We start from the raw sequence: 26,357 nt of genomic DNA, 5'->3' as shown, positions 1-26,357 counted from the left end.
GTTTTAGTACATAATTGTTCTTGGTTTCTTTCTGTAGGCAATAACTTTATATGTCTTATAGTGAGTATGGATGAGTACTGTACTCATTCATATATATACTAGTAGCAAATGTACTGTTACTACAGACCTGGATAATGAAGGTGGCATGGTTTTAAAGGGGATGGGAGTAAACCATAGAAGTAAAACAGAAGAAAATTGAACTTTGGTTCTTTGGTTGTTTGTTTGTTTGTTTTACAGCACACTTACTGATGCTTTCTGTATTATTTGTTTTTCTTTAGAGATCTATCTGTTTGATTGTCTACAATAATCAATGTTGTATCTTTTGCCTCTTTAGCCTTTGTCAAGAGAATACCACTATGGCAATAACTTTGGTTACATAGTGGCTTTCAAGCCATTTGGTGAGAAAGAATGGAGAAGAGTTACAGTTACTAATCCTGAAATTGGACGGTATGTCCACAAAGATGAATCGATGCCACCTTCGACGCAGTATCAAGTAAAAGTGAAAGCTTTTAACAACAAAGGGGATGGACCATTCAGTCTCACTGCTGTAATTTATTCAGCTCAAGATGGTGAGTAAAGTTCCAATCAATTTTCACACTGAGGGCCCAAATCAGTGCTACCAACATCATTAGACAAATCCAGGTCCCTATCACTGATGAATATACCAACTATCCTTCATCAAGGAGGGTATATCTCACTCACAAAACACTTGCAGGTCATAACCTCAAACTCTACTTTCTGTACAGTGGAGAACACTTGGTTGTACTTGCTGTCTTAATGAGCAATATGAAGAAGCATTCAAGATTTTTCACACTTCTTGTTAAAAGATTTAAGAATCTTTTAAAAAATAAATTCTCATCTTCATATCTTTTACCTAAAACATTTACGTCATTATCTATCAATTTTGTCTCTGTGATCTTAATACATGTGGTTGACATATATATGTTGTTTGGTTTTGTTTTTTTCTTTTAACAGACCACACTAAAGCCTATTATTCTAGTAGGTCAGTATCAGAATTTAGCCCAAAAATTCTGAATTAATGATGGCTCAGTTCTATTTATTTTTTTATATTTGAAAAAAAAAATATTTTTTTTTATTTGAAGTGTGTTTAAAGTCTAATATAAATTAGCCCTGCCACATTCTTTACTGTGGTTTGGATGCTCGAGTTACCGAGTGAATAATTTAATGAAAACCTTTTTGACATTTCACTAAAATCTTTTTCTTAGTTCTTGCTGGAATTATTTCACATGCTGTGATCTTTACTATTGAAGTTTAAATGACATTTCTGAACTTAGCAAGAGAGGGAAAGCACTGGAAGAAGGTTTACCTTAAATCAGAAGAAGTATATACAATATCTTAATTGCAACATAATCACTGAAGCCTGTTTTTAAAAGAATACAGTTTATTAATTTCTTCCAAAACCCCAAATAATTGCTCATATTTTTCTTTCTGTAGAACAGACCCTCTTTCAGAAAGTCAGCAGATCCAGACCAAAGAGCCAAGAGGAGGGATATGATAACAAGGCCACATTCTCACACTACCAACTCTATTCTTTACTCTGTGTACTTTACGGGAGATTTATGTTCATGCTTCCCATTAGGACTAATGGGAACTTTGCACACAGATCGCCCACACACAGAGAAAAGATAAAGTAGTCCTTTTGTTTCTTATGATAATTCAGGATTCAAGCTAGTAACACCTTTATGAAGTGATTAATATTAATCCTTTTTATCAGAAAAGCATACCTTAGAATATCATCTTCAAGAGCTGCTTCAGCAAAGAATGATTCTTTTTGCAATTGTCTAAGTAAGTTAATAAATTGCTATGGTGTAATAAAAGCCATATCTGACAAATAACATTTCAGTATCCATCCCTTCTCAGAGACATTATCGACAGCTGACTGATAAGCTCCCATATGTTTATGTTAGGCTTATACTAACCATGTTATGCATGGGAGTGTGTTTGTACAGCTTTTTAAGTTCAGAGACATGGCAGAGCCTAGTAGTTCCAAAAGGAAGAAGAATGGGCAGTAGTGCCAGTTTCCAGATAAAGAAATCACTTCAGTGGTTGCTGATATTTTAGCACAGAGTTTAGCAAAGTTCACAGAATTGTCTAGGTTGGAAGAGACCTCCAAGATCACCTAGTCCAACCTCTGACCTAACACTAACCATGTCACTAAGCTCTACATCTAAATGTCATTTAAAGAGCTCCAGGGATGGTGACACAACCACTTCCCTGGGCAGCCCATTCCAATGCCTAACAACCCTTTTGGTAAAGAAGTTTTTCCTAATATCCAACCTAAACCACCCCTGGTGCAACTTTAGCCCATTCCCCCTCATCCTGTCACCAGGCACAGACACTTAATTGATAGAATCACTTGTGCACAAGTAATGCCAGATACAGGAAGCAAAAGCAATAGAAGCTCATTGAATCTTCTTCTTTAATTTCAACCACAAGAAGCACCAAAGCTGTCAGATTCATGGTGCTCTAAACCTTACTTGTAATGCTAACAGCTCTTACACAGAGCTATGACTTTCTTTAAGGACTGTATCAAACACAGGAACTACAGAACAAGTTAGAAAGATTTTTTCCAATAGGTATAATGAAAGTTAATCCAAACAACATTTTGTAGTTTTCTGCTGGCATCAGGACTTGCACAAAGTCACTTCAGTACCTTGTAGCATGCTTGCTGGCTTCCAGCTTTAACTTTGTAAAATTATACTTTTAGAAGAAAATTGTGCAATGATCACTACTTTACAGTGAAGAGAACATACTGGAAGGCACACTTTAATATTTTTTTTACTGGTAGAATTGCTGAATTAGAAAACTGAAGAAAAGCAACTGATGTCATCTTTCTGGCTCAGAAAAGCCTGCAAAATATTTGTAGAACATAAATGCCAAATATGGGTATAAATTACATAGAGTTAATAAATAAGCATAAGCAGATGAGTTACTGTCTAGAGTATTGTATCAGCAAAATCCCTGTCAGTTGGAACTTTTCAAAATGAAACATTTTGGCAAATTCTGTAATTAAAACAATAAAGAGTCTGACACTGATTTGGAACTGGATGAGATGATCACATCTATTCCACCTGTACCTTTGTACCTCTGAATCAGCAAGGGATTTTACTACTGTCAGAAATCACAACCTCTCAAAGGCAGTAGTGGGATTTAAAATAAATACACAGTATTCCATACTGATATGTATAAATATGCATACATACTTATATATAACAACAGCATTTCTATTAAACAGTGTATTTTGTAATGTATCTGTGTCTAGTTATAATTGTAGACATCTTTATTCACTTTCGTGACAATGGAATTTCTGCATTTCCACATATTTTAAGCCAAGTTCCATGTCTGACAACTACTAGTCATACCTTCCATTGCAGAGTAATGATTGCTAGCAGTGAGTGCACAGACCTCTTGCTTATCTAAATGCCTGTCATTGTGAAAACAATTTTGCAATAATGTATCATTTTTAATTATACATTTGCATTATTAACAGACAATGAAAGACAATTACAAAAGGTAACTTTGCATATAAGATTATTTTGTTGCCCAGGATAATTTTCTTAAGAGATGTAGCTGATTTTTTCTTAACAGTGGCTGTTTTGATGCATAGTTGACTTGATGCCCGGTTAGAAGATTAAGTATATGAAAGCTTTCCTCAGCTCAAGCTGCCATGCCTGTCTGTTGCAACTTGTTTCAAAAGATTCGCAAAAGAGAATTGTTCTTAGCTTGGAAAACTTTCTCCTTTGTAGACATTGCTAAGTTTATGAATTTTCAAATTCCTTATCTTACTTAAAAAGAAAGCAGCAGTGAAATTAACACCTTTGTATAATTAACCTAGAGCTTAATTTTCTGAGCCCTGAATAAAAGTATGTCACATTATACTGATCTGTGTTCTGCATTGGCTGTTGTCCAAAAGTAAGAAAACAAACAAAATCAACTGTCTGATGAATGGCTGATGGAAGGGTGCTCTTGGATTATTTCACACATATGTTCAGATTTATATGCCCCACTAGCCAACTCTGTATCTAATATCTAGTTTCATAAAAACTTTGTGTCATTGTGATTAAATGATATACACATGAATATTTGTGTGTAGCTAGCTTAAAAATATTTTATATATATGTTTTAATCTGTCAACTGCTGTCCAATTTAGTAAAAGATCACTGGATGCTTCAATCAGTTCTTTATCAAAGCCAGGTTTTAATTTACACAAATTTCAGAATGGAATCTGTTGAAGCATAAAAATACATAGTCTGAGCCAAGTAATAGGATCATTGCTTTGTTTTTATAGAGTCCTTTCCCATACAGATCATCAATGAATTTGAAATTTACTCGTGTAAAAGCAGATTGAAGACTAACACACTGATATCAAGAAAATAATACAAAGACCTGAAGTGAGAGAAGCCCCTCAAAGTGAACATAACAATATCACTGGATGAGATTGGATATTTAACATGTTTTGTCTTCCAGCTCCAACTGAGGTACCCACAGATGTGAGTGTAAAAGTTTTGTCATCTTCTGAAATTTCTGTTTCTTGGCACCATGTTTCTGAGAAATCTGTGGAAGGATATCAGGTGAGTTTAGAGGTGACACTGCCTGTTTCCTCATTAATTGAATTTCAGTGGTTAAATGCAACAATAATTCCTATTGTAACATTCTAGCTCTTAGAGTTCACTTCTATTTAGTTATTGTTTGCTGTGCAGATTTCACATCTTGAGAAACAGATTATTTTTGGTGCTATGTACTTCATTACTAAGACATTAACTGGTGTGTACCCACTGATCAACTGAAAAAAAGTCATCATTATTTCACAAACAAATGTTGTCAGTTTATCTTACACAATTGAATGCCTATCTTTGCCTTCTCAAAACAATGAAATTAAGTTTTGGGTGTAATTGTCAACACGGACATGAAATTGTAAGTCATGGCCCATATAAATTATCAGCAGTTATTAATATAATTCACCCACAATGTCACCTAGTAAGTGGACTAGGTGACAAATGCCCAGAATCCAATAAAACAATACAATGCTATTGTGCAAGACAATGTTTTGTTCATGGTTTCTATTCTCCACATCAGAAAGAGCTTCAAGGCATGTTTTTCTGGTCCAGAACTACTGGTAAAAACTATTGGTACCACTGGTAAAAATTGTTCACGTCCTTGTACAAAGATGAAAACAGCCACAGGGTGGGTGCAACTAGAAACAGCCATGTAGCTCTCCAGCAGGGAAGTCTTACATTATCCATGCACAGCGGATGCTGATGAACTCTGCAGTGTACAGCCGACTTACTTTGGCTGCATTCCAGAAAAGGGATTTGGGCATTAGTTTGTTAGTGATTTGCTTTGATATTTAAGTTGTCATCTTCTTGATGGTAGAGTCCGTGTTCCAAAATGAACATAGACAAACACAGAGTAACCTCACAAAATGTAACTTAGTGACAGAAGTATATGAATAAATGTTCTTTTACTAGTACTCAGTTCCATATTTCACTATATATATTTTTGTCTCCATTAAATATATGTAATAGTTTGGGGTTATTGTCACAAGATACAGATCATAGTGAAGATCTCAATACGAACTAGTACAGTGTCCCATATAAAACGTGATTCTACATAGTGCACACATAATGCTTAAAATTATAAGCAGAGGACACTGGGGTTTGTAATAAAGCCACTGACATCAATGGTAACTCTTAATTTAGTAAAGTGGTTTGGTGTTACATATGGGTCATGCAAGTAGGATCTAAAAGTCATGGCTGTAATTGAGAGCAGGGTGGAGAACATAGTTTTGTGCACTCAGACCAGCTAGTCATGCAGCAGTGGTGCACTTCCAAGTTGGACAGTATTTGCAGAAAGTAGGCAAGAAGCTTTGGTGCCAGGAATAACTGGAACAGACATTGGGCAGGCACTCACCAGGGGACTTGTGGAAGTGTGGAGAGAGCAGCAGCAAGGAGGGCTGGGAGAACACTGGAAAGGCTGAGGTTGCAGTAGTGATACAGCATGGCAATGAATGTTGAGGGTTGTGATGGGGAGTGACGCATGCTGAGGATGAACGGGGAATGAACATGGTGGGAGAACATTCTCGTATGTTTTTTTTGGCCACATTTTTATTTTACATTATTTTACCTAAAGTCATCTGAATTGCTGTCAGGGTAGGTCAGAGAAAGAAGAGAGGGAAGAGTGTTCATTGGGAAAGAATGGGATGCAGGGGAAAGTGAATAGAATGGCAGTGGGAAAGAAGCATGGAGGACCTTTGGCTTAGAAAGAGGATAACTGCACTTCTGAAGAAAGGTGGGATAGAAGGTGAGAATGGGTGGAGAGTTCTGTTACAGAGAATACAGATGTAAGGGACGTGACCTTAATTTGATAGCTGGAGTACTTGTTCATCCACTCATTCCTAGAAAAGTATTACACTTCCATAAATCCAGTGTGAGCTGATTGCTTGAATATGTACAATGAACAGTGGTATTAGACTCCTGAGTTTCTTCTCTTTTTTTTTTTTTTTCTCTTTTTCTAAAGTAGTTTTTCCTAGTTATCATGACTGTGGAAAAAAAAAAAAAAAGTTAATATCTGATACAGCAATAAGCAGACTAATAGGCATGAATTACTGTCCCATGGAGTAATGTGTTCTCTAGAACAATAATAAGCCTCATTCTAGCAGAGGGCAGAGAAGCAAAGGAGGAGCCTGTGCTTCAAGAGCAAAAAAAAGTCTTACGTTCCTGAAGATCAGATATGCCATCCCCATCAGCCCTGAAGGAACAGGGCTGCCATTGTACAGGGCAGAAATAGAGAAGGCTCTTCTGGAAGGTCAAGGCTGTAGGTTACCTTTGTGAAGTTACAATTAGAGTTGTGGAGAAAAGAGCACAGATTAGGTCAAACTGCATTACAAAATTCAAATGAATATGTCTGGAAGACTCTATCCATATAGACATAAGGAATTTTTTCAATACTTATTTTCTAATTATTGCTCAGCTCTAACACTTGTTAGCAAAGTCCCTCATTCACCAGAATGCTTTCTCAGTTTCACTTTGGACTTTATTATTACCTGAAAATGGCATAACTTACCTCTTAAATGGTAGAGTTTAGGAGGTGGGAGTATTCTGAGCAAAATGTCTGGAGGTATTTCACCTGTGACATGATGCTTTTCACACTAGGAGGAGTCAGATTTTTTTGACACTAATGCATACAGTTAGAATGACTGCCCTCGTGGTGATGAGTGTGAGCTGATGCATTTTGCCATTACAGGGGAGTATCCTCAGCTCACACTTAAAGAAGGGATAAAATACGAAAACTATCTCCATCCATACAGAGAATTTCAGATTTATGAGTTCTTGCAATATCCCGCTAAAAGCCATGGCTCTTCAGTGCATGCAATACCAAAGACACTGTATATTTCCTGCTATTTCTATGCAACAGATGTTTATTTTACTAAACACATTTATGGCTATTCACCGCCATTGTTCCTCTTACTTAAATATGTCATTAGCATTCTCTCTTATTATGAGTGTCTCTTTTATGTCCCTCTTATGTAAAACTTCCATGAATATGAAAGATGTTGTTCCATGACACTTACAGAAACACTTTCTGATGTATTTCAGTATATTAAAATTTGAATAAAGAAGAGGGTAATGTAGGATAGTGGTTTTTCCCCTGATGTCAACACAGGCAGCAGCTCAAACTCACGATGTCTGAGGCATTCCGTTTCCACAGATCACTGTGTGACACCTTTGTTGGTTTTGGCCTAACCTCCTCAACAAACTGTAGAGCTGGGGTGAAATACTCTCACATGTCCCCTGAGGATTCATGGGCTACCCTAACAAGGTAAATGCAGAGCACCAGAAAAAAGCAGACTGTTTGTGATTCTTATCCAAGCTCTGAAATAAATACATAAATAAATAAATAAAGAGAGCGAGCAAAGTGGGAAAATGTGGATTCTTTTAGCAATGGGGCATGTCATTCTAGATACCACTTCCAAAGAGGCAAGAGAGTGAAAGGGAGATTTCTAAGTACTTTAAGAAACTTCCAAAGTATATGTGAAGAAAAGCAACCTCAGAATATCGTAAAGAAGGCAGTATTTTTCTTAGCTATCAAGAGAATCATCTTATTTCAATTCTTTGATTTTCCAAGATTAGTTACAATAATCCAAACAGATCTGATTCACACTCTAGGAGTACTTAAGTCCACGATATCACAGCCAAGAACAATAGTATTTGGGATTTATATTTAATTTATATTACTTCTGCCTGAAATGTAATATGCTCTCGGTGTAATTTACATTTTCATTCATTGTTCTCACTTGTCTTGTTTGATTCTGTACATTACTTATTATGTCATTGGCATTACTGTAGTGTAAATGAACAGGAGGATTATAGGAAGTTTCGTAAGTCTGACATATTCAAAGGCCTCCAGCATAAGCTCTATGTTTAACAAAAGTTTCTCATATAGGGTGTATATAGCGGGGTGTATATAGCGTTGCCATCTTTAGGTAAAGCAAATAATTAAATGGGATAGAACATACTGAAAATGAATGAATTAGACTTCAATGACCAGTTAATATCTACAGCAAAGCTGCCATTGCTCTTATTGTAACTAATGAATTTTTGGCTACCTAGAACTTTACAGATATTCCTTTGCTTGTTTGAACTTTGAGGCAGAGATAGACCTAATGTCCTCTAGTTCTTGCTGTACAGACCCTCTAGTGTTTGAGTCACTTAAAGTTAATAGCTAATGGCACACAGCTGTTGCTTTCAACAACAGCAATTTATCTACAACAGTTTGTTAATTATAATCATATAAAAACAATTCTGAGTTGAAGATCATAGTCAGGCTTTCAGCTAAAATGACTGTGATGGTTTATGGTCCCATGCTAGTTTCAAACCATTCATCAAAAACAGAGGTTACCAGCCTTCCAGAGAAACTTCCAGAATGGAGTGGAGACACGTTCCTCGCTCACTTCAGGGCAAAATCTGTTTCCTCAGTAAGAAAGCCACCTTGTTAAGTAGGAATTTCATGAATGAGAGTGCCTAAGTTACAATAAACTGAAATTTTCGATGCTAATGGATTACATTTCCAAAACACTGTGCAGGACATATATTTGCAGAGCTAAAAATTACCTGCTCGTATCTGCTCAAAGGCAGATCTGCATGCCATATTTAAAAATGGGAGCCAATTATAGTTATCACAGTATGAATAATTTCTAACGGTGTTGGGCAAGACTAAGGCAACAAACACTGACAAGAGATTCTAGTATTTGAATGAGAGTAACCTCTGTTTAGTGATAGTGGCTGTTACAGTATCCAGCACAGCAGTTTTACAGTAGGGGAAGAGAAATCCTCTACTGCACTTCTCCTCATTCAGCTACAATACACACTCTGAGGTAAAACAAAGAAATAGTTTTATTAAACATTTAAATTTAAATAAGCAAAAATAAAGACTTGTCAAATAAAAGTTGTACCCCTACTTTTTAAAGAGAACTGCAGTACTAACGCCTTGACAACCTATCTGCTCTTCTAACATATACCTCAACTGAAGTTTCCAAGGAGAAAACTAACATCAGCAAAATAGAAGATTAAAGCAGTTGCTATTCAAAAGACAAAATGTCAGGATACCTGATGTCACTAATCAAATCTTACAAAGCAAAATTTTTCCTAGAGCCTGAAATTACCAACAGTATTACCCTCTTCATAAGAAAAATTTTAAAGGTTCTCATATAGCATACTTTAAAATCATTATGAAGACAGGCAGAGCAGAGCAGGAATTCTGAGAACAAAATACTCAAAACCAAAATATAATGGGCACCTGTTTAGTCTCTAAGGTTAGTTTAATAATTTATTCTTATGCCTACAGTTATAAAAAAGGCAAAGCCCAGAAGGTACAGTGTTTTACTCTCATTTGCATCTCATAAGGCTATGCAGAATAGAACCCCATATATGTGGCAGTCTATGTGGAATGGCATCACTTCTTTAGTAATTTTTTTGTTTTAAATTTCTGTTTTGTAATTGTGTCTGAAATCTAAGCCTAGATATTTATATCAGTAGCTTGCAAAGATGTGCGTTTTAGGTGTTGGATCAATATTGCTTATGAAAACCAAGGTTCCTTTTTTTGTCTATTTCAATATAGATTTAAAAAGCTAACCTCAAATAACAACTTGTGAAACTGTGGTCAAAAATGAGTCCAAAAAGATTCAATATGGCCTGTTCTTTGGTTCAATCTTTGTGTTTATATCTGTCAAGGTTATTTTCATGCAATATACCTGAGGCAACATACAGCTTTTTTAAGAGAAAATACTTAATTTCAGGGATAATACCACATCTACTTTCTAGGTTATTTTGTTTTGTTTTGTTTTATTTATTTATTTATTTTAATCTCTCATTTTAATCTTTGTGGCCAAGCCAAAGTGCTCTCATATATTGATAAAAGCATATTTTTTAAGGTACCCTTACAGTTCTGTAAAAATATTTTTTACTAAAAAGAAAATAACTTTTGATGTAGTATATGATAAAACTTTGAAGTCTATGAGCCAATTTGGCAGAAGAGCTGCTCTGCACATAGCTCACAGAGGAAAAGGTAAGAAATAGGTATCAGTTCAGGTTCAATTATTTTTGAAGCAAGGCTTCTTTGTAAATCTTAATCATTGGAAGAAACAGAAGAAAATGTGTTTATTCATTAGAATCTGTCTTAGTTATGCTTCTTGGATACACACACACATAACATGATTGACTTATTTTCATTTTTCTAGATATAAGTACAAAAGGAATAGATTTATTAGAAATTTTACACAAAATATCATGAAATCAATAGCAGAGTGTAGTCTACTCATCCGTGTAGAAAAACAATGTTAAAGTTCAAAGTCAAATGCTCAAAAAACAACTTAGCAAGAAAATAGACACATTCTCAGAAGGTATTAGCCATTTCCCAGACTTGTAATGACTTTGCTGAAAATAAGTTAAGCCACTGTGAGGAAAAGCTTCAAAATACAGTCTGACTTAGTTGCTGTTTCTTTATGTCTGTATACAGCTTGGTTAAAATCATAGCCTGGAGAAGAAGTTCCATGCTGTTGCTGTTAAATGTCTTTTAGCTCACTTACTACCCAGAGTATGTTGTGTAGAAATATCCAGCACACATCATTTTTGATAAATTTTCCTTATAACAAAATATGCTAAGTTTAATCATTCAATTTGATTGCTTACAGATTCGTTACTGGGCTGCTCATGATAAAGAAGCAGCTGCACAGCGGGTACAAGTAAGCAATCAAGAATATTCAACCAAACTGGAAAACCTGAAGCCGAATACACGCTACCATGTAGATGTTTCTGCCTTCAATAGTGCAGGCTACGGACCTCCCAGTAGAACCATTGATATTATTACTAGGAAAGCACGTAAGTAAATGGAGAAATAGGTTATTTATAATGTTGTGTACTTAATTGTTGCATGTTGTATCATGTCTCTCATGTCCTCAAACTTGGTTTCTCACTCATACTCCTTGTGTTCTTCCTTGATGTGGTATTGGTTCTTGGTGTGAAAATTTCTACCAAGGCTCTCCTTCCTCACTTTTGTTTCCATGTACAATGTGGCTATCTTACAAAAGGAAGTAAGGAGACACAGGCTTTAAACTCAAAGGATAATTCAGGGTGGAAGTGACTCAGAAGGTCCAACCTCCTGCTCAGAGCACGGTCAGCCACAAGCTTAGACCAGGGTGCAGAGGGCTGGGTCTTGAAAATATATAGAGACAGGGACTGCAGAACTCTGCAGATTATCAGTCTTTCTTGTACTGGGGGGCTCAAAGCTGGGCATGATATTCCAAGTTTCCCCTTAGTGTGAGCTGGGGTGGCAGGACAAGGGGTACTGGTTCTAAGTTGAAAGAGGGTAGATTTAGGTTGGATGTAAGGAAGAAATTTTTCACCATGGGAGTGGTGAAACAATGGAGCAGGTTGCTCAGAGAAGTTTTGGGTGTCCCATGTTCAAAGTCAGGTTGGACAGGATTTTGAGCAGCCTGGTCTTGTGAAAGATGTCCCTGCCCATGGCAGGGGGTTGGAGTAGATGATCTTTAAGGCCCCTTCCGACCCAAACCATTCTGTGGTTCTAAGGGGTGAACATTCAAACCAAACTTGGGCAGCTACACTCTGGCTTTCTGTTTAATCAGCAGGGGGAAGTATTGTATTCTGATTATTAAATTATGACTAATTGCCTGTTTCATTAATGGTATCAATAGCCAGTAATAGGCACTTTTGAAAACTGGGTGATCTGAATCATAGTCTTGAATGTACATGCCAGGTTTCTGATTATAGCTCCTGATTTATTAATAATACCTAGCACTAACATATTCTGAGCCATGCTCAATAAATCCATCTTGTGTATTTAAAACACATATAGAGGCTAAAAATATGTATAACTAATTTGAGGATTTCTGTCAGTAAATAGTATACTAAGCAACTTGGACCTTTGGGGTTCACTTGTGTTGAATAAGAAGACTGCATTTTATAAACTTATTGTGTAAAATATGATTAATGGTTTCTGCAGTGAGGTACTTTGATTACTACTGAGTTAAATGTTTTAGAACTGCCTTTAAATGGTTAATTAAACATTAGATGTCCATGAATAAATATGACTTAAGCTACATTTCAGGGAGGTTCTGAACGTAGTTGCATGCCAGCAGGCACACATGGTCAGCAACATAGTAAAAGGTCATGCTGGCCACTTCATTCTGACACCACAGAAAAGCAAACCCACAAAGCAGCCACTGCACAAGCCATACAAAAATTGCCTGCATGGAGCTGCAGCAGTTTGTTCCAGGAAGGAGACTACCCTTTAGCTGTATTAAGATTGATCATAATTTTAATTTTTACGTTTTTATATATTAATACAAATATAATTGAAGGTTTATGAAATCTCATTTATGTGCACATTATAAATATGTTGCTTTTCAGCTCCAAGCCAACGTCCAAGAATTATCAGTTCTGTAAGATCTGGTTCAAGGTACATCATCACCTGGGATCATGTGAAGGCAAAGTCAAATGAATCTGCGGTTGAAGGATACAAAGTATGATCTATGAAAATAATTTCTATCTTTGTGTATCCTATGTGAACTGTATTTTGTAAACAGTGATGCATTTTGATACCTAATTGGACTTAAACATATTTGCATGCTAAAGATGACAGCACTGTGCTCAAAGATCACAAATAGTAGTCTTAAAGCCAGTGGGCCTAGCCAATGTGATAAGAAAAACAATGTGGCACTGACATGTATTTGGGCAGTGAGCCATGTTATGGAAAAGTTTAGCTATTTTGTGACAGCAAGAACCTGATTTCCCATATTATACTTGATTATATTATATTTTTGCAGATTATATTTAGTCTATTGGCTAAACAGAATGATTAAAAAAACTACACTTTAATAGTTTCTCCTTATAACAGCTGCATTGGCCCAGCTTTCCTTTCCCATTTCTATGGGAACTACAGTTCCTGGAACATGAGCTCATTAATGTCAGGGAAAGGAGAAATGAAAGGACACTTAACCTTATAAGATTCAATTACTGTGTAACTAGAGCAAGTGTGTATACTAACTATAGAGTGTACAGAAAGTTTCAAAAATTAATTCCTGTTTAAGATTGCTCTTTGCTTAGAAGTAAGAAAATTAGTATAATATTCTACATGTACAAATTTTCCTTGAAGGGTTGAATTACTTCCTGGGAATTGCCAAAAGTGTTTCCCAGAGATGATTCAAGAAAGAATGATCTTTTCTAAAGGTCCCACAAGACATACTGTCACATTCAGTTTAACAGCACTGAGAATAGATAACAGAATTGTTTCATTTATAAAAATGATAATAAATTTTATGTCAGAAAACCCAACTGAGAGGTGAGATTTTTATTTGATGTTCTTGGCCCCCCCTTTATTATTATATTCCATTATTCAAGTACGCATTCTGAATGGAGAGGCTGAAACTATTTTTCAATAGGTGATGTAATTTTATAATAGAGAAAGCAATGAGAAAACATCCTGTCTAGATTCACCTTATGTAAAAATGGAAAAGGTAGTATTTGCCACTGTGTCTTGAAATATATAGGTTTCATTCATAAATAAAAACCTGAAACATTTTAATTCACTCACTGTGCATATATAACTGTGTTTTTGTGGAAATGTAGCATTTCAGTAACTATAATTACTCTGACTTTCCTAGGTGTTATATAGGCCAGATGGACAACATGAAGGCAAGTTGTTTTCAACTGGAAAACACACAATAGAGGTCCCAGTCCCCAGTGATGGTGAATATGTTGTTGAGGTCCGAGCACACAGTGAAGGAGGAGATGGAGAAGTAGCTCAGATTAAAATTTCAGGTGAGCTGAAAGGGATGAAAGAATTTCCTTTTTTCTTCCCATGCTCCTTGGAAATCTCGGAATAAATACTTTCTTCTTGTACATTATCCAGAGATAAGCACACCAACTCATCAACGATGATGACTGACTGCCCTGATAATTATGGTTTATCTTAAAATCTTGCTGACAACTGATAATACACACAAGATGCTTCAGCAGAAGCCCAGCTCAATCCTGGATGCACTGCCAGTCTTCCAAATATCACTGTTTCTACTGGTGCCACCAGTTAGGCTGCCAGTTTTAGTAACGTACTGCAAGCACAACTACCCAGTGCAGGCCTCAGACTTGAGAAATCTGCTTGCAATAATCCTATAGCTCCTAGTGTCTGTTAACCTCTGCATCTCATTCCTTTGTCAACTGCCTTGAAGAGGAGAGAAAGTAACAGAAAAGTAAGAGGTCCACAGTTGTCCACAGACCACTTGCTAGGGGAATTCCACTTCTCAGGGAAGAAGGGAAGCTGTAACACATACAGTTGAATAAGCAATGAGAAATGCAAAGTGCTTAACTTTGGAGTGGTTCGGATGATTAGTAAAGATGGTGGATGAGGCTGATTCAACTTGCACTCAGTATTGACTAAATACAAGGTCAGACATGGTCTGCACATCTCTTTCCTGTTACTTTTGCAATTTAAGTAGTGCCTTAGCACAGGTTACAGGTCAATAATTGGGTTTTGAAATTTGCTGGTGAGTGAATTCTTAATCCATTTAGCATATGCTCTACTAATTGTATCATTTCTTCATGAAAATGTCAACTACTTTACAAAAGCCATAATAAATTGCATTATATTATCATACTCCTTGGGAATCACTTCACATTTTAAGAGTTATAAAAAAGTTGAAGCAGCTGTTATCTTTTGGACATGTATTATTAGGTCATCTTTGTATCACACATATATTATTATCTACTGTTAGTGTGGTGCAAAGACCTCGTAGGTTGCAAACTGGAAGCAGAACTGTAACGCCAGCACATGCTGAGGCCAAACTATTAAGTATTGACAGTAAGGCCTGCCCCAAACCCAGAGATACAGAGATAGCACCTCTCCTTTGTTAGCACCTCTAGAAGAGTTAGTGCTCTACAAACACAAGTTTTGCATTACTCTGTGTTCCACACTGCAGACAAGTTTTGAGATGCAACTTCTCCTATACGCCAGATAGATAGGGAAGGACAGTACCTGAGAGGGCAGTATTCCCTGGAGTCAATTTAGGAAAGACGACTGAAAAGAAGACAAAAGACAGGGCAGTCTCTTTAGTATATGCATTTTATAGAGAACTGGGTGAAAATTTCATGCTATTTCTGTAATCAAACCATGCTTTTTCTAAAGAGCAGAGAGAAGTGCAGCTTTAATACCTACACGTGGGAAATTCTGTCTGCTAATTTTTATTAGCAGGCAATTTTCTAGTAGCATGAGATGGTTTAGAATAATTACCCAAAAAGGATAATTATTGAGAACTATGTTACAAAATGGTGAGAAGATTTTAAGTAATCATGATTTTTCTTGGAAACTTGCGGAGGAGAAGACCTGGTTTCCTAGAAATGTGTGTTCTGTTGGTCAGCAGGACAGAATGGAACTTAAATATTTAGGGAAAGCAAAGGATAAGGCATCTTATCTAATTCAGAAAGGACTACTGCCTTCAGGCATCCGATTCCAAAATTTACAAGCCAAATTAATTTCATATATAAGTGACTGGGGAGAATTATGAAACTATTCAAAATAGCCTGGATGCTGACCAGGACTGACCAAATCCTAAGCAAACCGTAAGCATGCACTGAAGAGAGAGGAATGTCTAGAATGTTTGTGTGTCTTCCAAATTGGAGTTTTGCTGCTATTCATTTTGTATCAAATCCAAAGTAATCCACCTCGTACATGTGAGTTAGTTATCTATGTTTCCATTAAATCAGTTGTCATCTATGGTGTCATTCAGATGTTTAAACATTCAGAAACTTAAACAAAGCTTTTAGCATTTGACGTGCCCTAAATTACCAAGGACAACCACATAATGCTGGCAGGCATTACAGGATCTACAGGAGACCTAGGTCTAGAGAAGGTCTACAGAAAAAGTAGAAGATCTGCATCTTATGGATCAGCAACTGGAGGCAAGGCAGAAGGTTATAAGGCATTTTTTGCCTGTATTTCAGGCATGCGAATTGCACTTTTTATGCAAACCAATGCCATGTTCTTGGTTTTTGTGGCTGCTATTGCTATGCTAGGCTAAAGCATTGTCAATTTGCTGTAGATGTGCAATTCTAAGCACCTGCTGAGTTACATCTTTCACTGGTTTAAGTACAATAACATCTATTTCAAGAACCCTAACTGGCCCTAAGGCCTAAATTTAGTTATTAAAACTACAGAACTTTTTAACAAATGTAAGTTAAATTTGAAAATCAAATATAAAAGAATTTAGAAGTGTGTTATTTCTAGCTCCTTGTCCAAGGCAGAAACTTTTTTTTTTTTTTTTTTTTATGTTTTCCTCCTCTTTCTCATAGAAAACCTAGGCACAGGCTGAAGAGGGAGGTAAAACATCCTGACAACTTCGCTCTCATATAGCCAGTCACCCACCTTCCTAAGGGATACACAGTTTATGTTGAGTGTGATATGAAGGAAGTTCATCAACCACAGCCATTCTTACAAGCATTTATTTTTATTGAGCATCTTGAAAAGGAAGTGCTTATCATGAAATTACTCACTGCATTTATGCTGAGCTGCATTTTGTCATATCACTGTAATCACTGTGAACTAGTAGCATTTTACTAGTAGTAGTCATATTTTATTGACCAGTGCCAGTTGTACAGTTAGGGGTATGGAGATACTTTTCAAGACCATTATAATAAATTCATGAGTTACACAATTTTAGATTCATTCTTGAGATACCACAACCAGCTGAAGATTGGAACTACTTGTTTAACCAAAGGAGTCAGTTCCAATGGCTAATAATAGGCTCATCTGTTTTCTCTGAAACAAATGAATGGCTGAGATTTTTTTTTGTCCCTTTTATGCTTTTTGGATTGCAGTGCTTTCTCATAATGCTAGTATTAATGCAATCAAAGCAATCTTGCAGTCAGTCAGAACTAAAACCATAGGGTACTTTGTTCTTTTCTCACTTCACTTGTGTAACTGCACTGGCCTCAGTAATTAACTAGCAGTTAATTTATGCCGGGGAAAGGAAAAATAGAAGCAAGCTCTCAAATTTTAAAATTTCATCCATGAGGGAGGAGGGTAACTTCTTATATACGAAAATACTGTGAAGAAAAATGAAGACACCATGAACTTTCACCTTCAAATATGAAATCAGGCTAATGTTTCATTTTAAATAGCAACATGGACAAAATATTATTTATATATTGTATATGCTTGCAGCAAGAAAACAAAATTACAGCCTCTCTCTTTATACTACTTACATATAAATATATATATGTATATGTATATATGAATAGTATTTGCCAGAGGCATATTTTATGATCCTGGAAAAATATTTACTTTGAAGTATGCAGCTTTTTCAAAACAAAATGCAAAATTTTTACCCACAGTAACTCACACAAACATTTAAATTATTGTATCTTTTCATTTCTTTTTATTATTATTATGCTTTATAGGGGATATTATTTATTGCACATATTGTTATCAAGTAAATAAGGTAATCATTCATTTTTCATGCAGAACAGTCAAAATCTGTTGATCATAATTTGAAAATGTCCCTCTGTTGCAAAGATGGTTGCAGTAATAAGAAAACTAAGAGGAGAAAACAGGTAAAAATCATGAGAAATGCTTATGAAAAGAGGCCTCTAACAAGCAGCAGATTGCATGACAGTGCTGTGTTACCATCTTGGAACTGTTATGCATAAGGTTCTACTAAGCTAAGAATATACATCCAAAAGAACTCTCCATGAGAATTATAATTTTCACAGTGCACTTGACAGTTTTCTCATGACTGAAAATTAAGTAGAAAATACTCAGAACAACCTCTAACATGGTACATAAATCTGCCTAAAGCAACTTGCTTGGTTTTCTTTTCTTTCTCTTGATTTTCCTTCATCATGACATTTCATTTCATTACAGTTCTAATTTATTAGTGGGGCCCAGTTTCAAACCTTACTCTAAGAATTAAGAATTGGTAACTTCATGTGTTACAATATATTGAGTGCTAGAACAAATATCAGAACAAGCCATATTTTCCTTAATTTATTTGCTTTTTCTTGTATTTAAACTCAACAGTAGGCAGACTGTGAAAATGTTTTCTTATCTGGTTATATTTTTAGTATGCATGATCCTGTGATAATCTCAATGCTGTTATTTTTTTCATTTATGTTTATTTACATGAGAATGTCTGGATGCTTGGGAAGTGTGAGCATAACAAAATTTCATTTTCAGTTGTAATGCTCAGAACTAAGCTGTGCAGTGGTAGTTGAAAGGCTTTATAACTAGAAATTAGATGTGTGTACAGAGATTTAAAACTCAACAGAGTTTCTAGAGAACACACGAAACAAAAGCAGTATAGGTTATTCATTATCAGAATCATGCTAAAAAGACAGTAGTGTTATATACCAGAAAACAGAAAAAGTGGCTACTGTCTTTTAAAGGACCTTGCAACTTCCTCCCATGCATTTCTTTCATCTTCAGTCTGAGTTGCTACATGCCCAACTGTGAGCTTGGGAACTGCCTGCAAATTCCCAACTGATGGCTATTTCTTGGTCACGTGTGCTTGGGAACTCTGTAATGCCTTTCAACATTAGCAAAAAAAGAAATTTACCTCAACTTGAGACACTTAGTTATGTTTTAACTCATTACAGGTCAGAGATTTTTCTAGCAAGAATGCTATAGAAAGATGTAACTGTCACAGAAAACATATATTTTTAAACTGTTGTTGGATCTCAAAAAGTAAAGCTTCTAAAGATTCCAAAAGATGTTTGAGAAAGATACTAAAAAACTACAGAGAAAGTCAAGTGAGGGTACCTCACAGGATGAGGAGTGCAAGAGAGGCAAGGAATCTTCAGGCAGGCTAAGGATGGTAAGGTAGTCATGAATAGTAAGGAAAGTAAGTAGGAAAATATTATTCACTTTTCTTCACAGTGTGAGAACAAAGGTACTCAGTGAAAGCAAGCAGCAGGTTGAAAACTATCCAAGTAATACTCTTTTACATGGCACAAAATTAAATTGTGCAACATCCTGTGCCAGGATGTTGCCCAGGACAGACTTGATAGATACTTGCTCCATCACTGCTTTATTTAAAACAATGTCCTATATCCAACCTTTGACTGAGGAGCTACTGACTGACAGAAGTAGCAGTGAATATGAGATGAAAGTTGTATTCCGCGTGCAATGAATTCATTTTTCTTTCTGCTGCATTTGTTGCAGACCACTGTTGGAGTCCTGAATGGGACAGGCCTTTCTTCTGACTCACTGAGGCTGACCCTATAATCCCAGCTTCAGTAAAGTGTACTATGAAATGCCTGAATAATATTTAGTTGACAGACAAAGGATTAGTTCTTCTTTAGAAATCCTTTCATACTCTTTTTGCTGTTTTCCACACTTTGGATGTTACTCACCAATCAATGTCTGACTTCTAAAATGAAAAGAAGAAAAGTAAATTGAGCTTCACTGTGCAGTTAGGAATAACTTTTCTGAAAAAAAATGGCAAGATTTTGGCTGCTACTGTTTCACTAGGGCCATCAATTCATCAATGAATTAAAGATGTAGCATTCAAATTCATTTTGGCAGAGTTTTTCTTCTTCATTATTTTATTTCCTTATTGAGATATATCATATGGGTATTTTAAGCTTTCTCATTAGAACTACACAGGAACACTATACTCCATCTCTTTTATGAAACAAATTGCTTGTTATTTTACATTTGATTTGCCATTAGAAGAAGATGGAGGAAATGTGAAAGTTCCATATGTATTTTAACTCTTTTTCCTTAAATGTAGCAATATAGCAAAAGGCAGAAATCACAGAAAAAATCACATAGCCCATAGAGTGAATGCCAAGATTAGTATTTTGCTTTAATATAGTAATTCCTTTGATGCATAATGATTTAATTTTATACAAATGCATATTCTACTTCTACTTCTTCGTAGGGCAACTATTGAACTATATTTATACAGTATTTTTAATTGCTTTGAGAAATCAAAGGTAGCCAACTGGTGTTTGGAGTGGTTTAAAGTAATCTTTGGAGAAGTCATCTCATTATTTTTTCCCCTTAATAATCTAGACAGGATAGCAGAGGTGATCACAGGTATGAAGGGATGAAGAAGGGAATGCCTTCTAGCCATAACCAATTCTTACATGTTTTAATTTTTAGTAGTAAGCAGTGGAACTGCGTTATTCAAGTCCTTGTGGTATTTTTTAAGTTCAGTGGTTAACAGTGTTCACAAACTTCACAAAACACAAACTTCTCAGTTTTGTGCACCTAACCTAGACAGACTACTTTTTTTTTTTCTCAGTGAGGAGAATGATCCAGAAGTCCTAGGCTAGACATCATCTCTAACACATTTTTTGTTAAAACCTCTCTTGTATGACAGAAACCAGTGATTTTCTGACAGATGCCATTAGTGATCTTTTTTTCTAGTTACTTCACTGGCAAAGTCCAACTGACTTCAGAAAACCTTTTTGGTAATAAGGAAGGCACACATCTCTTTAGTTTATTATTAAGGAAGTATTACTGAGTCCAGTTCCTTTAATAAACACTAAGGTTATGTAGTTTGGTGGCAAGAGGCAATCTAACAGTGCATAATGGTATAAAGAACAAAGATTATAGATCCAAGGTCTAGATAATGTCAGATGATATCACATAGGGCAGTGGCCTGAAATTATAATTTGGGAAGTTTAGACTAGACTTCAAGAAAAAATTCACCAAGAAGTGAAATTTCAGCACTGAGACAGGTCACCAAAGAGCATGTGCTTTTTTCATCTTTGCAGATTTTTGTGTCTCAGCTAGGCAAAGCTGTGACTGGGGACATCCAATGTTGGTGACAGGCCTGAAGTGGGAAGTCAGACTAGATGGCCCCAGGAGCACCGTCCAAGCAGCCATTTTGTGCTTCTATGAACTGTATAACTTCTGAACTTTGATGGTACATTTCATTATATTTCATTAGAAGCACAGTTTGTTCTGTGATTATTTGGCAGCATTGAATTCATGTAGATAGATTTGTTGCTATGGGTATAAAGCATAGATAAAAGCCATATATTTGCTAAGTCAAACTTATCTTTTAAGTACTGGTGACCATATGGGAAATATTTTTGTGTATTTTTGCCTCTCTTTCATAGCTGTATTAAGTAGTACGTCTTATTACATATTGAAATGCTCCATGTCTTTTTCAGAATACTTGAAGGACTTAGATGTTAATGCCATATATTAGGACTTAGATGTTAATACCATATATTTCACTTTCACCATGCTCTAAAGCCTGTTTGATGACTGGATAGCATATGGCCAAATTCATGAGCGTCATACCTGCGCCATGTGCGAGTCTTGTTGCACTACGAGGAGGGATGTGCAGGGAGGCCTCTCCCTGCCATGAGGCAAGCGCTGTCATCCAGCCCACTGAGACTGGGCCTGGCTGCTTTTGTAGAGGCTGAGAGCACCACTCTTCCTCTTGTGATATGTAAGCATGGCTTCCAGGCTGAAAGGTGAAGACTTCTAAGACAGGTTTTAAAAGTAGCTCAGAATTTATACATTATATCTGTTTCCAAGAACACAGAAAATTCAAAAACTGGAGTATTTTCCCATCAATTCACCACCATTTTGCATCTGAAGTTCCTGCTGTTCACCCATTTTACTATGTGGTTGTAAAAATGTGAGCTATTTGCAAGTGAAAAGGAGTGACTTATCTGGTATATACTTGGAACACATTTACTTGTAAAAGCATTCACAAGTCCTTGTTTTCTTGAATAAGGAGGAGCAGGTTTCTCACTCAGAAATTCCCAGACATACCAGTTCACCAAAGATCTGCCCTTTTTCTTCTTTTCAGGGCTACAATGAAACTCTCTTTTGGCTTCCTTTTTTTTTTTTTTTTTTTTTTATTATTATTATTATTATTATTATTATTATTATTATTATTCTTTCCTGAAATGTTATCCCTTTCTGATTAAAAACCTGTCACAAGGCACTCAGAGGAAGATCAATTTCCTTAGTGGTTATCAACCATAATTTCTGAGGCAGTGCAGAATGTATCCATGTGGAACATTCACGGCCAAGTGTTTTGCCACACCAGACAATTGGTGTAATTACAAATGAGCTTTTCTATATGGACAAGCTATGAAAACTTGTTCCAGGCTCCTCTTGCTGCTTCAGCAGTTTCCAGCAGCAAACACTTCTTCTTAGCCGAACACATGATTCAGCCTTACTTGGACTGGCAGTAATGCTGGTGCTTCTTGTGAGCCAATTTGTCAGGAGTGATTGCTCGCAGTGAAGAGACAGAGCAGATGCTGAGCCTTTATGACAGGCTTTATGTCACAAGCCTGTATGACAAGCCTTTATGTCACAGAAACTGTTGTGAAACTCACAAAATGTGCATAAACTACAAATACAACTTTTGCCTGGGTCACAAATGGGCCTCCATGGATTTTTCTTGTTATTATTTGCTGAGTGTACCACTTTAAAAATACTTTTTTTAATAATGCTACCTGTGGTCTTCTACTTAACTATCCATGCAAAATAGTCTGTAATGAGCATTACAGATGTGAAAGGGAAGAGGACTGATAAATAATTCACATTTATTGAAATTTACTAATAGTCTGCCAACTGAATATTATCTCATTTTGCTCAGAGTCTAATGCATCTTTTCATGTTGGCAGACCAGGTCTCCAGCAGGGCCAGAGTCAATAGAAAAGAAGCCCGTGCAGCTGCCAGTGGGCACTGGCAGCAAGTCAGATGCCATTGCCAGAGCAAAACAAAAAAGTTCACTTGGCTCTGGGATATGGGTTCTCAAGTAGAAGAAAAAAGACTAACACAGTGGGTGGACAAACCACCCAGACCACCAGTAGTCCTTTAAACATGTTTGTAATGCTCTGTCTCTTGTTCTTGTAGTAGTATTAAAACTGTTCTAGAGCTACACAGAAAACATTAGCACAGCACAAAGCACAGGCAAATGCACAGACAGAATTATTGCCAGCATACACATCTACTCTGCTGCAAAACTGTGATTCACAGGGCTGTGAATTACTCTGTAGAGCCTTTCTTGAAGTGTTCATGGCATAGACAAGAGGAAAATTTCCTCATACCTAAACAAAGGTATTCCTAGACAAGGGAAAGTTGGACTTATGACTTAGCAATGCTGCCACTGATGCTAGATAAACTTATTCTAATTAGTTCAGTTACTTTCCATTTCCATGATTAGGGATAGAAGAATTTTAACCATGCCTGCTGATATTTCCTATTTCTGTTGCGGTTGCCTTTCATGAAGACACAGTTTCTGTCTGGGACAAGTGGAATTTCTTTTCAGAAGGCAGTTCACAGATCAACAAACCCACACACTTATTTTATGCAATTTAACCTAAAAAAATGTATTTTCTCCCTTCCCAGTTTACTGTCCTGCCTGGATAAATATGAAAACACTCAAAAAACAGATATTGATGAAGCCTAGTAGGTAAATTAATGACAGTTTTCAGAAGATCTGAGCAGGCAAAAATCCCCTATTTTTTCTAGTTGGCTGAGTTATTTCTCAGAGAAATGGACATGCTTAGTTGCAAGCAAGGAGAAACAGAATATGAGAAGGATTTTAATTTACCTTTCTTAAAGTAAAAAGGGGAAATATAGAAACAGATCATTCTGATGGACAATGCATCTTGGGCATCTTCTCCAAAAGGAGAATATTATTTACAGGAAAATTGACAGGAGTTCTTTCAAAAAGAAAGAATTTTGCAGAACAGGCACAAAGGCACACTCATTTCTTAAATATCAAGAATAAAACTTTGTTGTGCTACAAACTTAATTATGAATTACGATAAAATATCAGTTATGATAAGAAACATTTCTTTTTTCTCACTCACTCAATAAATTTATGGTAGTTTCTGTCATGTTGCACCTACTGTATCATTCAGATAGTCAGTCTGCGTCTATGTGAACAGCTGAGATACTCACAGAATTCACACTCCTTAAACTAGAACAGTCATGCAGACATTCCCAGTGATGCTCAATTCCTGGAAACTAAGAAAACCGACGTAATTTAATGCAAATTAAGTCTTGAACAATCATTCCTGACAACAAAAGGGGAGAAAGAGTTTTGCCACAACAGGATCAGCTTATTATTAGCCAAGGAACAGCTTGAAGTTTGTGTACATTGGCAGGACAGACACTTTCTCACTGAGAAAGAGAAGTTATTTATGTATGACAGTTTCACAGATGACCAGTAACTAATTTCCTGGTTTGCAGACCTGATGAAAGTAAGATTTCTAAATAGTCCTGTAAATTTTTTTACAGTCCAGTATAAGAAGAATACTAATGTTGGGAAAAGGACCAAAAATGCCTTATCTTTAAGATAAGTAACATTTAAAGAAAATAATAACATATTTTTAATATCAAGTCATTGCAAAGTCTTGGGAAATATATAGATGTCTGAATTGTTTTAATGCTTGTTTCATTTAGGCATTAATTTCATTCCTTTTGAATATAATTGAAAACATGTTGCCTATTGTTCAAGATGTCAGTAAAATTTGAGATGTCCATTCATGTCTAAAATTTCATCCTAGACTTTATATAATTGAGATGGCAATGCAGAATATAAAATACAAATGGAAAGCTGTGGATTAGTGGGACTTTACTGGGAGTTCCTGTGATATGTAAAGGTCTTGCTGAAGGCAGACCAGTCCAGTGGTAGTTCCCTTCATTTGCTCAGGTAAACAGCCATTCATGAGAAAGTTATCCCTAAAGGCTGCTGAGAACAGAAGGCAGGAAAATAGTTATGGTAACTGCATGCATCACAAACAAATTGTATTCAATTTTAAGCTATGTTCTTGGTATATAGTTTAGTCCTAGGCTTAAAAATATCAACTACAGGAACTCTATAGCAGACAGTAGTAAGGCCTTCATGGGAATATAGAAAGAAAAGATTTCACAGCAAATGTTTAAGGTGGCTAGAAAAAAAAATTGCATTTAAGGTATGTGATTCATGTTTATTTGAAAGAAATGAGGAATCTTAATCTGATGTCCACACATAGTGAGTTATTAGGAATGGTAATTAGGTCATGTAATACTCCTTCAGTTTTGTCCCCTATTTTGGTGGCTGTAACTTGCACGCAGGCTGGAGACATGATACTGGTTGAGAGTACAGAACAAACATGACTGTTTGAAGAATGAAGAAGGAGAATGAAGCTTTACATGCTAAATATATCCAGCTCATACCTGGCTAGACTTCAGGAGATGTTCAATAATTATTCTGTTTTAATTTACATCCACATGTTTATATCTGCATATTCACTGTGTGGCATTTCTGGCATTTCTCTATTTTTTAAAAGATTGTTAAAACTGACAGATTACAACTGCTTTACTCTATTGCACAGAATTAAATCCTATGGTTTTTACTCAAGCAAAACTTGCATTAATTTCCACTCATGAGCTACAGGAATATATGGGCCTTCATGCAGTGGTGAATAATATTTCAAGTAAAGTATGGCTCCTGACATGTGGGTCCATAATCTAACAAGAAGGAAAAAAAAAATTAAAAAAAAAAAAAAAGAGAGAAGAAAAAGAGAAAAATTTAATGTGGATAAATTTAATGTGCATTTATTGTCCTAATGTTCTGCTGATGAGTTGTCTGAGGGTAGGATTTGCTTCACTGTGGAAAGCTGTTGTAAGCATCTGTGCACCAGTGCCTAAACCTTGAAGAAACTGCTGCAATGAGGTAAACTGCTAGCTCTCAATTCCAGAGCCAGTTAATGCATCTCAGAGGAAGACTTATTATTCCTTTCTCTTTGTAGAATAGTTACATGCAAATAGAAATTTCCTCATACTTGCTCATCATTGAGCTTCAC

At 36.1% G+C, this 26,357-nt stretch overlaps 1 protein-coding gene across 6 annotated transcripts in view; it reads left to right on the top strand.

Annotated features, from left to right (window-relative positions):
* CNTN1 (contactin 1) overlaps positions 1-26,357 on the top strand; it is a 251,559-nt gene that overhangs the window by 219,536 nt on the left and 5,666 nt on the right. For all 6 annotated transcript variants that reach the window (XM_082763611.1, XM_082763609.1, XM_082763610.1 and 3 more), the window contains 5 exons: positions 335-569; positions 4,489-4,592; positions 11,210-11,396; positions 12,945-13,057; positions 14,198-14,354. In XM_082763611.1, coding sequence (XP_082619737.1) covers positions 335-569; positions 4,489-4,592; positions 11,210-11,396; positions 12,945-13,057; positions 14,198-14,354 — 796 coding nt within the window. The remainder of the gene's footprint in view (positions 1-334; positions 570-4,488; positions 4,593-11,209; positions 11,397-12,944; positions 13,058-14,197; positions 14,355-26,357) is intronic.

The sequence above is a fragment of the Aythya marila genome (assembly GCF_965140915.1).
Source record: "Aythya marila genome assembly, chromosome: 1".
NCBI lineage: Eukaryota > Metazoa > Chordata > Aves > Anseriformes > Anatidae > Aythya > Aythya marila.
This window is presented reverse-complemented; position numbering and strand designations above follow the sequence as displayed.